General features: G+C 48.0%; 1 protein-coding gene across 2 annotated transcripts in view; it reads right to left on the reverse strand.

The window, feature by feature from the left end:
* LOC149997796 (membrane-associated phosphatidylinositol transfer protein 3) overlaps window positions 1-15,060 on the reverse strand; it is an 80,015-nt gene that overhangs the window by 45,674 nt on the left and 19,281 nt on the right. The window contains exon 3 of one of the 2 annotated variants that reach the window (XM_090257628.1): window positions 8,302-8,409. The exons of the other annotated variant lie outside the window; for it this stretch is intronic. Coding sequence (XP_090113754.1) covers window positions 8,302-8,409 — 108 coding nt within the window. The remainder of the gene's footprint in view (window positions 1-8,301; window positions 8,410-15,060) is intronic. 2 annotated transcript variants of the gene reach the window in all.

The raw sequence follows: 15,060 nt of genomic DNA on the forward strand, positions 1-15,060 counted from the left end.
ACGAGTGGACAGCTCGGGAGGAAAAGCTGACTCATAGGGGGAAACACAGGGGCAAAGGAAGTTTTTGCAACTGTCTGGGCTTCCACGGTAGAGGAGCCAGGTAGGGTACTGTCCTTCCCCCAACCCTTGCTTGTGCCAGGCAGAGGCATTTGTCTCCAGGAATGAGAAGGGATGAATGTTTGAGGGACAGGACACCCTGGAAGGCTGAAGCTACCCAAGGGGAATAAACCAGAAGCTAATGGCCCAATTCACCCAGAAGCATTTTCTACCCTCCCTGATAATTAGAGGGCAGCAGGTTGCAGTGAACAGGCCTGTCACATCACTCAGAGACGGACTAAGAAGAAACTGCAAATATAAAGTGGAGTACACATCCAAATATTGCTAAATATCAAAGGAAACCAACAATGTGGAAGGAAGATATCAAACTCAATGACTGAAGGGAGTACCAGGACATGGATCTGTGGATTCCCTTAACCAACTTAGTGTCATAAGAATTAATGACTGTCAAATTTGAGCAAGCACCAGAGTCACCCAAAGGCCTAGGTAAGACACCGATTCAGAGCCTTACTCACAGAGACTCAATTCAGTAAGTCTGTGGTGGGGCTCCAAAATGTACATTTCTGACAAGTTTCTAAGTGATGCTCATGCTATCCGTCCAGAGACCACTCTTTGAGAACCACATATCTAGATACAAGGGCATAAACTAGAGTCCGGGGTGAATAGCAGGAAAAATAGCTCTCTGGAAAGCAGAGGTTAGAGGAAATGATCAGGGACACCGAGGCAGTGACTGCTTCCTTTCTCTCAATGACAATGTGGCCTTGATGACACTGTTTCAAAAACAAGAAGAGCCCTGATTGTAAATAGTCCCGTAAGTGACAGCTTAGTCCGTTAGTATAAATCATTCTGGAAAAGATATGTAAACCCTGAGCATAGAAGATTAGTGACATGGCAAAGAGCAAGTGGAATTTATCCCAGGAATGAAAGGTTGTTCAACATATCAAAATCAATCAGTGCAATATGTCATATTAATAAAATAAAAGACAAAAACCACATGATCATCTCAACAGCTGCAGAAAAAGCATTTGGCAAAATCCAACACCCTTTCATGATAAAAGCACTCAATAGCCCTGGTCAGATAGCTCAGTTGGTTGGAGCATCGTTACGTACACTAAAATGTTACGGGTTTGATCTCCAGTCAGGGCGTGTACCTAGGTTTCAGGTTCGATCCCCAATCGGGGCATATACAGGAGGCAGCCAAGCAATGTTTCTCTCTCTCTCTCTCTCTCTAATCAATAAGTATATCCTCAGGTGAGGGTTGAAAAAATAAGCAGTCAACAAACTCATAATAAGGGGTAACTTCCTCAACCACATAGAAGACACCTACAAAAGCCCATAGCTAACAGAGCATTTAATGGTAAAAGATTAAAAACATTTCCCCTAAAATCAGAAATAAGACAAGATGTTGGTTTTCCCCATTCTACTCAAGATTATACCAAATGATCTAGCCAGGGAAATTAGGTAAGTAAAGAAAATAAAAGGCACCCAGATTGAAAAGGAAGAAGTAAAACTACTTTATTTGGAGATGACGGGATCTTATATATAGGAAATTCTAATGAACCCCTCCAAAAAAATGAATAAGTGAGTTCAGCAAGGTTTCAGGATACAAAATCAATATTAAAAATCATTTGTATTTCTATACTTACAATTAACAACCCAGAAATAAAATTAAGAAAATAATTCAAGTCACAATAGCATCAAGGAGAATAAAATACTTAAGAACAAATCTAACAAAATAAGTAGAAGACTTATACATTGAAAACTTTAAAACACCATTGAAAGAAATTAAAGAAGACCTAAATAAATGGAAAGACATCCTATGTTCATGGATTGGAAGACTAATATTAGGTTCAGCACAATCCCTATTAAAATCCCTGGTGGCTTTTATGCAGAAGTTGACAAGCTGATTCTAAAATTCATATGGAAATAGAAGGAATGCAGAATAGCTAAAACAAACTTGCAAAAAAAGAACAAAATTGATGGACTCCCACTTCCTGATTTCAAACTTACTACAAGTGTGGACTAATCAAGACTATGTGTTACAGGCAGAAGGACAGGCATATATATCAGTGGCACAGAACTGAGAGTCCAGATATAAACCCATATGTTTATGATCAACTGATTTTTGATAAGGCTGCCAGGACAATTCAATGGAGGAAAAAACAGTCCTTCAGTAAACAGTGCTAGCACAGCTGGTTACTCACATGCAAAAGATTGTTTCTAAAAAACCAGAAACCCTCCACAGAAGAGCTGACCGGAAGAATGGAAACAGCTGAAGAAGAGAAAATGGATGAACAGTTTGTTAGGTTAGAACAGAGGAATAGCTCCAGAACCCAGCAACGCCCAAGAAATAAGAATAGGTAGAGCAAGTCGAGACATGGTTCCAGCGTCTAACGTAAGTTCTGAAAGGAGAAAACACAAAGAAACACTTGAAGAAATAAAAAGAAAGAGTCCAGCACATACAGGCATGACAAACTACAAAACTGCACCTACAAACATTGTGTGTGACTTCAAAAACAATAACTATTTTAAAACATAAAGCTTCAAGAAGAGAAAAAAATCCGTTTACCCACAAATTTACCTCAGGCTTCTCACCAACAAAAACAAATTCAGGAAGGCCATGAAAAATATCTTATTTTTATTTTTATTTATTGATTTGCGAGCGAGAGAGGCAGGAAAAAAGAGCGAGAGAGAAACATCGATTTGTTCCACTTATTTATACATTCATTGATTGATTCTCATATGTACCCTGACCAGGGCTCAAACCCACAAACTTGCCATGTCGGGATGACACTCTAATCAACTGAGCCACCCAGCCAGGGCCACCAGGAATATTTTTAAAGATAGTTGGGAACATGATGACGAACACAGGCAAATTTGCATTCAAATGAGAAGGCAAAATGTAGACATTCTTAGAAATGCAAGTTTTGTTCAGCTACTATCCCAGTTCCTATCTGAAAGAATACCTGAAAGGAGATAGTGCAGTAAAAAGAGGAAGTAAATCCAAGAGAAGGCTATGAAATACAAGATGCATCCGTGAGAACTACCCACTGAAAACGGTAAGTGGCATGGAATGTAACTCATATACCTCCACATGCTTAACTGAAGAATGAGGAGGAGGAGAAGGAGGAGGTGGTTACAGCATTACAATCAAGATCCAACAAGAAAGCCTGCTGTCATCTTGCTACTCAGCATCTATCTGGAGAGACTGTGCAATGCCATTTAATAAGAAAAATAAGCAAACACTACATTGGCAAGGATATAACCATCAAGATTTGTGAATGATACAACGTTCAGAAAACTCAAGGGAGTCAACTCACAAACTATTAGCCATAGTAAGAAAATCCAGCCAAGTGGCATGATTTAAGTGACAAGTATTTCAAATATATAGCAGACACATAATTTATATCCAGAAGATACGTAAAGAACTCCTAAAAAGAACAGTAAGTAAAAGACATAATCCAACAGAAGATGAGCAAAAAAGCATGTTTAAGAAATTCAGAAAAGAGAAAATAGGTTTGCTCAACACATTTATGAAAAGATGATCGATCTCACCAGCAATCAAATAAAGACAAAAAAAAAAAGAAAAAAAACCTTCACCCATCAATCAAATGTTTAAGTTTTATAAGATCGCGTCTGGCGGCACCATGGAGAAATGGCTGACCTAATCCACTGCTGGTGTGAATATAAATTTGCACAGCCTTGATGCAAAGCTTTTTGGCAGTATCTATTACAACTGTCAATGCTTATACTTTCAACTCACGTAGCTTTTTTTAAATAATGAAAAATCCCAATATCTATCACTACAGAACGGTTAAATAAATTATAGTCCATCTATTGTAGAGGATACTATAGCACAGGTAAACAGAATGAGTTGGATCTATATATATCCATATGAAAAGCTCTCCAATATCTACTATTAAATGAAAAATAAAAGTTATGTGGCAGCAATAACACACAATCTGATTTATGTCTATAGAAATACCTTCCGCATTGATAAACCTGGCAGTAATGTCTGCAATGGGCAGTAAATAAGGCAGACTTTGTTTGTGTGTTTGTTTATTTACGATAAGAATGTATCCAAAAATAAGATGACTATTTGTACACTAATGTGTACATATATAGCAGCATTATTCACAATAGCTAAAGGTGGAAATATGTCCACCAATGGGTGACGAGATAAACAAATTATGGTAGGTACATACAATGGAACAGTATTCAGCCTTAAAATGGAAAGAGATTCTGACAGCTGCCACAACATAGATGAACTTTGAGGACATTATGCTGAGTGAAACAAACCAGACACCAAAGATAAATACTGTACAACTCCACTCATATGAGGTTCCTAGGGCAGTGACATTGACAGGGACAGATTGCAGAATGGCAGGAACCGTGAGTAGGGGAGAGTAGGGAAGGGAAAGTTCATATTTAATGGGCACAGGGTTTCAGTTTGGGATGATGAAAGAGTTCTTGAAATGGATGATTTATAGCTGCACAACGATATGAATGCACTTAATGTTCCTAAACTGTACACTTGAAAATGTTAACATGCAATTGTAAAATAATAATAATATATAAATAAAGTGAACTGAACTGATGCTGAAGGCTCCCCTTCATTAAACTACATATATACTAGGCAATATGTTACCAAAAAAATGTAAATATATAACCAAGCTCAAAATAAAGAATGGATCACACACAAGTGCCAGAAGCAACGAGGGACCTGCCATCCAGAGCCAAAAGCCGGAGCTGGACCTGGAGGAGACCCATGGAGGATTCCGATGGGTAGAAGCTCCAGGACCAGAGGCTGAAAACCACACCGTTAACGCCACAGACAGGCCTCGGCCTGTGGGAGGTGGTGAGGAGCTAAAGGGCAGCTCCTGGTACCGCAGGAACTGCTGAAGGGCTGCTCCATCCCCAAAGGTACTTCAGGAAAACACCACTCCTTGGGGGAAGCAGCAAAGAAACTGCTCACAGACAGCAAAAAAGAAAAGTTACCCATGAGTAATTAAAACCCTAAGCTTCTGCCACGTATGGGTGTGGGGTCTACGTTTACACCACTCACCTAGAATGGAAGCACTAAACGGTAAACTGAGCACATATCATGTCCGAGATTAGAGAGACACTCAGGCCCAGCAGAAACGCAAGACCCATCTCTCATAAGGACATTTTCGCATCCTAGGACACCCAAGATTCCCGCAAAAAAGGAGTGACCAAGATGAGTTCACAATAAAAAATGAAACAAAATCCAAGACACGCAGCACACACTCACACATGCATACGTACACCAACACCCAGAAGTAGTAACCCCCAGACCTGGAGAAAACAGAACAATCTGACGGTGCCCAGGTAATACAGCTTCAAACGGCTGAGGAGATAGAGAAGAGGTGGACTAAAACATAATCAAGGTTTAGGAGGAAATTATAAAGCATGAAGAGTCTGGACATCCAGGGAGAGTTAAGTAGGAGGGTCCTGAAAATCTAAGTCTAGGGCCCAGGAGAGCGGTCTTAGCCAGAGACAGGCTTGGAGGTCATCACCAAAGGCAGCTGCCATGGGCCAGAGCATGAGCCATAAAAGAGGGTGGAGCCCCATGTCTCAGGGACAGACACTTGTAGGAGGCAGTAGAGCTCCATCTACACCACCCACTTTGATTTTAGCCTTTCCCACCAAGTGTTTGCAGGCCTCCCTCTCCGCCAAATAGTCCCCTTCCTCAGCCTGTCTGAGAGCATAGTCTTCCTCTCCACTGTGAGCTCCTGAAGGCATACCAACACCAGCCTGCTCCTGTTTACGCTGCCCCCCCCCCGCCCCCCACTTCCAGCACAGGTCTGAGCCTTTGTCGTGACTCCATAAATGACTGTTAAAGCGAATGAAATTAATGTGTGTGTTCTGTCGCGTTGTGGGAATTCACATTATGACTCCCCTGAGGAATGAGACTCAGAAGAAGATGGAAACACGGCTGTTCCCCTCTTCCTCGCCCCCTCTTCTCTCTCTCCCTCCTGCTTCCCATTCTGTCCTGGGAGGAAACAGCATCAATTCTCAACTCAGGAAAGCACTGCCCCTGACTCAGCCTCTCACGAGTGCTAGGAAGCGTCTGCTGGAGTTGTACTTGTGCACCCCCGTCCGCTCTCCTCTCCCTCTTCCAGCATTCTAATGGCCTGCTACTGAATGCACTTTGCAGGTATCAGCTCATTTGATCCTCACAGCTTTTGTATGAGCTCCACTCTGCAGATGAAGAAACTGAGGCTCAGAGAGGCGATGTGACTCTCCCTGGCCTCCAAGCTGCAGACTGGCAGGGCCAGCCTCCAAACCCAGGCCTCTTAGATTCCAAAGTTGCAGTTTTTCAGCCTCTGCCTCCTTCTCCCCTGCTCTCCCAGTCACCACGCCTCTAGGTCACCTACTCCTTAGCTCACAGTGTCTGAGTCACACATTATTTATTGGCAGACAAGTGAGGGTGGTGGTGGGAAATGGATGACCAGATGGGTGGTGAGTACAAGTCTGGGTTTGTCTTTTCGTGGCAACCAGGCATTGTCCTGGGGAAGCACCTGGAACCCATGACCCCTTCTGGGCCCCTTCCAGGGTTCCTGGGGTGAAGAAAGAGCAGACAAGGGTCCGCCTGCAAATGTGTGTCTGCGAAGACTGGGCCCTGGTCTCTGGACTGGCCTTGATGACCAGACTCAGAGCCTGCCCTGCCTGTGAATGTGACGGTGGCCTGGGGGTTGCGGAGGGTTTTCTTTAAGACTCTGGGTTTCTCGGATCTGACTTTGCAGGGGCCCAGGACTGTGCCTGGCCTCAGTCCAATTTGGGAGGCGAAGCCCTGGTCTGGGAATCAAGAAGTTAGAGATCTGAGCATGATGCCACCACAAGCTTGGAGGACACCTGGGCAAGGCAGAGCTTTTCTGAGCCTTGGCTTTTTTCTTGATCTATGAAATGGAACAGTCATCCTGGGCCTGTCCACTTCTCAGGACGGGTACTTCGGCATGGGGAGGGCTCAAAACCAAGGAGGCAGGATCGGGGGTTGTGGTGGGGAGGAAAGGAGCAGAGGCTACGGGCCAGACAGCCAGCACCGAGAGGGACAGCATCAGGATGTGTCTCTCTCTTGAGCTGGGGCAGGACCATCTCACTGAACAGCGCCTGATAGGCCGGTCTTGCCCAGTGCAGCAGCTCTGGCCCAGACCGCGACTGAGGAATCACAGGGCCGGCAGAGGAAGAAAAGAGGAGATGAGGAAGAAGGGAAATCAGAGGAGTGATATACGGGGTGGGCAAGAGGGGTAGGAAAGACTGGCCTCAGGGTATCAAACACAGAGTTTAGCACTCTGCATCCCGATAGGTTCCAGCCCCAGCTCTGTGCCTCACTCCAGTGGCACCTTAATCACATGCAGCTACTCTCTGAGCCTTGGTCTCCCCATATGTCATCTCAGATTTTATGACTTCCTCAGTTACATCCCCCACTTCCCTTTCAAAGTCTGGCTCCGTTGCTTCATTGTCAGGAGCCCTTCCTTGGGCTCCCCTCTCCCGCCTCCTTCTAAAATTCCTGCCTGTCCCTCTGGGCCCAACAACCCTCAGCTGGGGCCCGACTTCCCTATGTCCTGACTTATACTGTGAGACACATCACCCGTCAGAGGCCTCAGCTGAATCACACTGGGCCCCTCCCATACGCACTTTACACCCAGTAGATGTGTAAAGGATGTTCTGTCGGTGATGCAATGGGGTCAAATGCACAGATGGGGGAAGCCGGAAAGGACACGCCCGCTTTGTCTGCAGATTAAGCTCCTGCTCAAAACTCCTCTCCATAAAAAGCCTCCGGGATTCATTCCCAGACACATACTCCTTCTTCAACAACTCAGTCCTGAAGGTGACAACACCCACTGCTGCCCCCGCCCCTGTCACCCCTCAAAGGTTCCTCCAGGCGCCACCTTACTTTCACAAAGGTCCCACCACCACCGGCCTGGCCGGAGCTCGGATCCTGCCACCTGCCCTTCGTTACTCACATTCCTGGGGACAAAGGACATTCTGTTGAAGTGCCCTGGGACTTTCTGTGCCACAGAAAACCCCACAGAAATCCCCCACGAGGGTTCCTGCAGGTCACAGAATTCAGGGGTCACAGGCTCAGGGAGGGGAGGTGCCCAGACAGACTGATGGCTCTTCATAGAAGACCCAAGTCCTGGCCCCAAATGGCCAGCCCTTCACGCCACCCTGCAATGCACACGTGCGCACAGCCGGGTCGTGAGAGAAGCAGAATCTCACCTTGGTGTTCCTCCAGTTTGCCCATGGTCTCCATCTGCTCCACCAGGTCATTTGAATTCCACTGGCTCATGCCGATGAGGATGGCATTCTTCCCTTCAGCCACCTCCTCTGGGGGAAGGAGCAGAGATGGGCGTGAGCAGGGAGGGCATCTCTGAGGGAGTACTTATGTCTTCCTTTGAGAAGGAAGTCTGTGGTTAGGACAGGTGTGACACGTCCAGGAATTTTTCACTGCAATAAAGTCATGTGAGAGGCTAAAACCCACAGAAGGCTCCATTCCTAGCCCTAAGAACAAAATTTCTTGAAAGGAAGTGTGTTTGGGGAAAGGAAAAAACAAAACAAAACACTTTGCCACTGCCAACAGTTTTTCTTTGAGGAAGTTACGTGCCTCTGAGTTTCAGTTTCTCTGTCCATGGAATGGGACTGGAAATGTCTCACTCACAGAGTTGTGAGGATGGAAGGAGGTGATGAGTATGATGGCCCCGTGCATAGAGGGTGGTCATAAGTGAGAGAGAGGGTGGCTATTTCTTCCCGTGAGAAGTGAGGCTGCATCAGGATTTGAGTGGGCAAGGGCCAGCTCTCGAGAACTGGAAGAGCAGGGGACTTCTGGTTCTGAGCAAGCCTTGGGCTGTGCAGAACGCTTGGCCCACATCGCAATCTTATGAACTTATTAGTGCCTTCGTTCCCCAGCCCGAATCCTCCCCTCCACCCTGTCTCTTTCCTTGCTCTTTCCCGTTGGAGCTTAGTGATTACTATGAGAGAAATCGATGGGGCTGCGATCCTTGGCCACGCTGAATACAAGCCCCTGGGTCCCTCACATCTGGTGTCATCCCTCCTCCCGGAAGGGGGCATTTCCTCAAGAACAACCCCTCAGGAATGTGCCCTCCTCTCTCTTTGAAGGGTCTTCCTGGTAAAAAAAAAAAAAAAAAAAACTGTGTGTCCTCCCTCATAGAATAGATAGTAAAGAATGGCAAGGAAAATCTTTAAGCTTATGATAACCAGAAATAAAGGGATGAGACCCACTGCACTGAGAAAGAACTGGTGGAAGCTCGGGAGCTGTCCAGAGTTCTGAACTCCTCTAGAACTGAGCGGTCCAAGGCCCATTTCTGGCTGGGGTCTGGATGATGATGTTGATGATGATGATAATGGTTCCTGCCTTGTTTCATTCATTCACTCATTCATTCATTCATTTAACAGCATATCAAATTCTTACTATGCACTGAGATTGTTATAAGAGGGTTAAAAATATTCACTTAGTTCTCATAAAATATTAAAAAGGTATTATTATTATCTCCATTTTAGGCATGGAGTAGTTCAGAAATTTGCTCAATGTCAATGTCTAGAGCCAGTATTTAAACTCATATATACTATTTCCACGAGCCCTTACATCTTGTCCTCCTGATGGCCTGCCCCGGGCATCCTGTTTTGGCTCCAGCCAGGCACCACTCACACCCAGGCAACTTACTCAGCATGGTGTGTTCCCCCAGGGCACCATGGGCACCTCTTAGCAGCACTGTATCCTGGGAAGAGCCCTGACTGGGTTCCAGTCCAGAGTCTGCTACCTGTGAGCATGTGCTTTATAGATATCCTTCCACTCTCCCTGTTTTCTAATCTCTTAAATAGGAATAACAACTCTGGTTCTACAACTCTTTCTAGCAAGCTGTCATGAGGACAGTGACATGCTACATTTGCAAAAGCTACAGCAGCCAAAGCACTGTGAACAAATGTCAGGTAGGGTTACTCTGGGGGAGGCAGGATCACGAGGGGGGCAAGAGCTCAGTTCTGGTGTTATGTGGACTCTCCAATCCTGCTAGGATTGCTGTGAAGCCATGAAGGCAGAGTGTTTGCAAGTACGGCCAGCACACGCTAAGAGCACAGAGGTGGAAAACAGCACATGAAGGGGATGGCCCGTCATCACTCCACTTATGCTGTGGTCTGCCCCCAGGACACTCTGGCCCTGCTCCAGAGCAGGGCAGTCAGGGTCCGCCTGGAGCCCAGTCTGTCTGTGTCCCCTGACTCCATTGCACAGCATTCAATCCCCCACTTGTACATTTAAACATTCACTTGGCAATGAATGGATTCCTGAGCACTTACTACGTGCAGTGTGAGACCCAACTTCTATCCTTCGGGAATAGAGCTTTGTGAAAGAACGCAACAGTAAACAGCTCTCATGCAGGGCATGCTGGGGCTCCTGGTATCGTGCCCGGTATGCAGCAGGTGCTCAACAGGTGCTTACGCATCCCAGCTCCCTTTTTTTCTACAATGTGTGAACTCTGTCCCTGGTGTGTGTGTGTGTGGGGGGGGTGAAGCTATCAGAACCCTGAGGGTCCTGCCCCACTCTGAGGTCTGAGTACGCCTACTTCTGCACCATCCTCGGCCTCTTTCTTCTCTTCCTAGTTGTGTGCATGACCCTGCACTTTCCCTTGTGGTCTTTTTTCCGTCTTTTTAGTAAATGTATTTTCCTCTCTGACTGCTCCGTGTTCCTCTCTGCTTGACATCTGGCCCTGTTCCACTCTGATCTGGTCTTGCCAGATTGGTCTCTGTCCCTCTTGGTCCTTGTATTTCCCTGTGTCTCTCAGGCATTTGGTCAGGTCTGTCCCTCGGTCTGGGTGGGTCTCAGTCATGTTCCCATACTCTTGCTCTTCCTCTCTCTTCACCCCAGCATCTGTCTCTCTCCTCTCTCTGGGCAGATATGTCTCTTGATCTCTCTCACTCTCCGGCTTTCTCTTTCTCTGGATCCTGCCCCCTCAAGATCTCTCTACCCAGGCAGGTCTTTCTTGCTTTCTCTAGGCTTCTTTCTCCTTCTGGCTCATTGTCTCTCTTTCAGCTCTCTGGTTGTGTGTGTGTGTGCGTGTGTGTGCGTGTGTGTGTGTGTGTGTGTGTGTGTGGCCCTCTCTCCCATCCTTTCTGGGTCTCTCTTGCTCTCTCCCCCTCTGCTTTCTCATCTTCTCCCTTCCTTTCTTGTACTCCCTGCCCCTGTAACAGAGTGCCATCCCCGCATTCCCCACAGCCCCTGGTTTTGGTGATGGGGGAAGGAAATAATACTGCTTTTAAGGTATTTTGCATATCTATGGCAGGCTGGCAGCTAGGGCCTGTAAAAGGGTTGATGATACTGTTTAAGATACTTTGCATATCAATGACAAGGAGATAGCCAAGTCTTTCCAGAAGGAAAAGAGAGCCAGAAGGAAAGGGGCCATGCTGTTTGAAAGGAGGAAGAAGGGCCCATGGTGGGCCATGAGGTCTGATGTGAAAGAGGGGCCATGATGTTTGGAAAAATGAAGAAGGGCCCCCGCTTGCCTGAGAAGACGCACAGTGGAAGGCACATATCAGAGGAGCCCGATGGAGCAGCGGCTGTAGCAGCCCTGTGAGAAGCAGCCCTGCTGCCTGTAGTCAGGATCCGGCGACGTGGCCTGGGCGAGTAGGAAAGCAGGCACGCTGCTGCTTTGATCATGCCCGCTCCAGCTGACTCCAAAGCCACCAAGGACTCTGCCTTGCAGACCTGGACTCGATCTGGACTCTTGGAACTTGGGACATGCGAAGAGGACACCCTTAGGACTCGTGCCTTTCCTGGACTTCACTGTGATCCAGTGTAACATGGCACATGCTTTCCTGGACTGTTATACGGAGGCTGACAACATCGTACCCCAGATCCTGAAGGAGACAGCTGACAGATAGGGGATGGGGAACTATTGGGCTTGGTTTTGGCTTATAGCCTGGGGAGCAAGGGAAGTGCTAGGTCTCCTGGGCAACCAGGGCTCTGAGCTGAAGTGCTCACAGCTCCCCCAAGGCTGGAATATTGTAAATAAAGACGTGTTTTTCCCAACACTAATTGTTGGGTCTTACACCAAGGCACCACATGAACAAGCCCCTCTTTGCTGGGTAACACCCCTTCACCACATCCTTGTCTCTCCAGCTGCTCCCCACCCCCCCCACCTCCCAGACACACTTTTTGTGGGCCTCTCCTCTGCCCACCCACCCCCCAACACTCAGCCTTCAGATTCTCACTCTGGCAACACACACACACACCACGATTGCTCCTTTCTCCTTTCGGAGTCATTCAGGCAAACCAGACTTTAGGTCTCCGCTCGACTTCCCCTCACTGTGGTACGTGCCTCCCATCAGGGCCCACAGAGGCCACAAAGGGCTTCTTTGGATAAATGTCCTGGTTATTGATACTGCTCTTCAACGTCTGGCGACTGTTCTCTGAATACTCATCCCCTGAGACCTCTGGTGTGGACACGGTTTTTGCATGTACATCACCCCAACTGAGCTGCAGCCCCTGCCCAGACTAAGTCAGGCTGAATCCCACCCAGAGCACCACAACGCTGGCCTTGACCCCAGACTGACTCCAACCCTGACCAAAGCCTGGATACACCCCTTTAAGCACAGCCACGAGTGCCATAAGCAGAGCCTCTCTTCCTGCCCCGGGCCTCAGTTCCTGCTGGATCCACGGGACTTCGGAGCAGGGAATCTCCTTGTTCCCTAGTAGGAAGACTTCCCCTCCAGCTCATGGAGCTGAGAGCGTGGCCACCTGCCACCGGCAGGTCCAATGCCATACATCACCCTTTGCATCCAGCCCACGGCACCAGTGTTCCCAAGGACGTGGGTCCACTTTGCTCTGGGGCCTCAGGGAGACAAGAATGCTAAACCTCTCATCCCCACACCCACAGCCACTACCACTCCTCTCTCTTCGTGGCAGGTGAAGGGACCAAAATTCTGCTACCGTGAAGCTGCTGTTTGGAATATTGATTTTAAGTAGTTAAGAAACAAAACTCAGAGAGAACTTCTGAACCACCCACCTTTCCTGCCTAAGACATTCAGACAGACAGACCTGCTTCAGGAAGGGTTCAGGATGTGGCCTTAGCCTACCGTGAATTAAGTAGGGTAAGCAAGAGGGCTTCAGGCAGGGGGCCTGTTAGCCAGATACCCAGGGTCCCTTTGTTCCTGCCCCCGCCCAGCAAGGACTTGACTGTCACCTGTGCTCCACTCTGCCTCAACTACCTGCAAATGACCCATTCTCACTTCTGAAATCTAATACTTTGTTCTTCCCCTGCCCCCTTTTCCTTTGTCCAAAATGTCTTCTATAGCCAGTGTTGCCTCACTGTCTTTGGAATTTTCATGGGATGATCATGCCTATGTAAATTATAAACTTTGATTTTTCTCCTGTAAATTTGGTTATTAGTCCAGCCTGGAAGAAGTTAGAAGGTAGGAGGAAATGTATTACTATTCTTTGGCCCCCACACAGTGGAGGGTCCCCGCTCAGCCCACGTCCAGAAACCTCTGGGGCTGATGGATGCCCTTTGCTCCCACTCCCCTGCCCCCAATGGGAGGTGGGGCAGGAGCAGCGTCACACCTGTGGTTTGCTTCTGTGAGGGCTCCTATGCCCAGCTTCCCACAGGGACACCCTCCCACTCTGCACAGGAGAGAAACAACCCTGTTCCAGCTTTTGTGGGAGGGACCCTGAGGCCCAGAGACTCAAGACTTGCCTGAGGACAGCCAGTGACCAGTCAGTGGCCCAACCCTGAGGAAAACCTGGGTCCTCTGAGCCCCCGGGCCCTGCACTGCTTTCCCCGACTCTCCCCCGCCTTTGGGGTTCCAGCAGCTGTGTTATCACAGGAAAAGCCCAGACTGTGTTGTGCCCTCATTCTCTCTGAGGCCAGCCCCGCCTTAGTGCTTTCGCCTTTAAACTGGGATGCTTTGTCCTGTGCCACCTTCCCCTCCTGGCTGCTGGGGGAAACCAGGGAGTCAGAGCAAGAAGCAGAGTCTGTGCAGGACAGAGACCAGCTCCTGGGCCCCAGCCACCTGCCAGGCGCGGGGAGGGGAGGGTCAGAAGGTGCTGAGCTTGGAGAGAGCAAGAGAACAAAGGACAGCCAAAAACTGTCAGCTTCACACCCAGCAGGACTCCCCTCCCTCACCAAGGGACAGAGTCCCACGCTTTGCTCCCTGTCAAGCTACCCAGGGCTGAATGCGTCCTGAAAATACACCCTGGTGCCCCCCACTCCTTCTTCACCCCTAGCCCCGCCACCATTCCCCCCTGCAACGGTCAGGGCCTGGCCTGCTTGTGCATACTCATAGTGTTGAGAAGGGGCTGTTATTTAGGACGCTGGCAGGGAAAGGCAACAGAAAACAAGTATTTCCCATGAACATAAGGGACCTGCCCTGGGCACCATTACCAACAAGGCCCAGGAGCCTCCTGGAATGTTCAGAGCTGATAGGAGCCACCAAGGTGAAGGGGCACCCGCATTTCACAGCTGGTCCAGGTCACGCAGCGCCTCGGGGGCAGGGCTGGGCCAAGAATTCCGCTGTCCTGCCTGCCAGCTCACGGCATTTCCCACCAACACTGCCTTCCACCAGCTGCGTCCACGGTAAGTCCGAACCTTTGTTTGAACTCATATGCTTGGTGACTTTTAAGATTTCTCTAACTGGACTATTGATTTGCATCTAAGTAGAAGGTTAAAGTTAAGGGTTCCCCTGATATTTTCTATGTAAGACATACATTTTGCTATAGAAACAGGTCATGAGTGGATCATGCTTGACCTACCCAACCACAGCCCCAGTAAACTCATCTGATGCCACAGTGGTCATTTTAGCCTCCACCTGTGCCCTTGTTGGGATGGTGGCTCCGAAGGACAGTTTCCTCTGAGAAGGGCAGAGAGTGCAGCTAGAACACGGTAGGTCCACCCCTAACCCCTTTCTGCTCTTTTCCCATGATCTAACTAGTCAGTGATACCAGGTTTAAAATAATTCGTAAGTGTTCAGTTT

Source organism: Furipterus horrens, unplaced genomic scaffold, assembly GCF_987537825.1.
Source record: "Furipterus horrens unplaced genomic scaffold, mFurHor1.1.pri manual_scaffold_11, whole genome shotgun sequence".
Taxonomy (NCBI): domain Eukaryota; kingdom Metazoa; phylum Chordata; class Mammalia; order Chiroptera; family Furipteridae; genus Furipterus; species Furipterus horrens.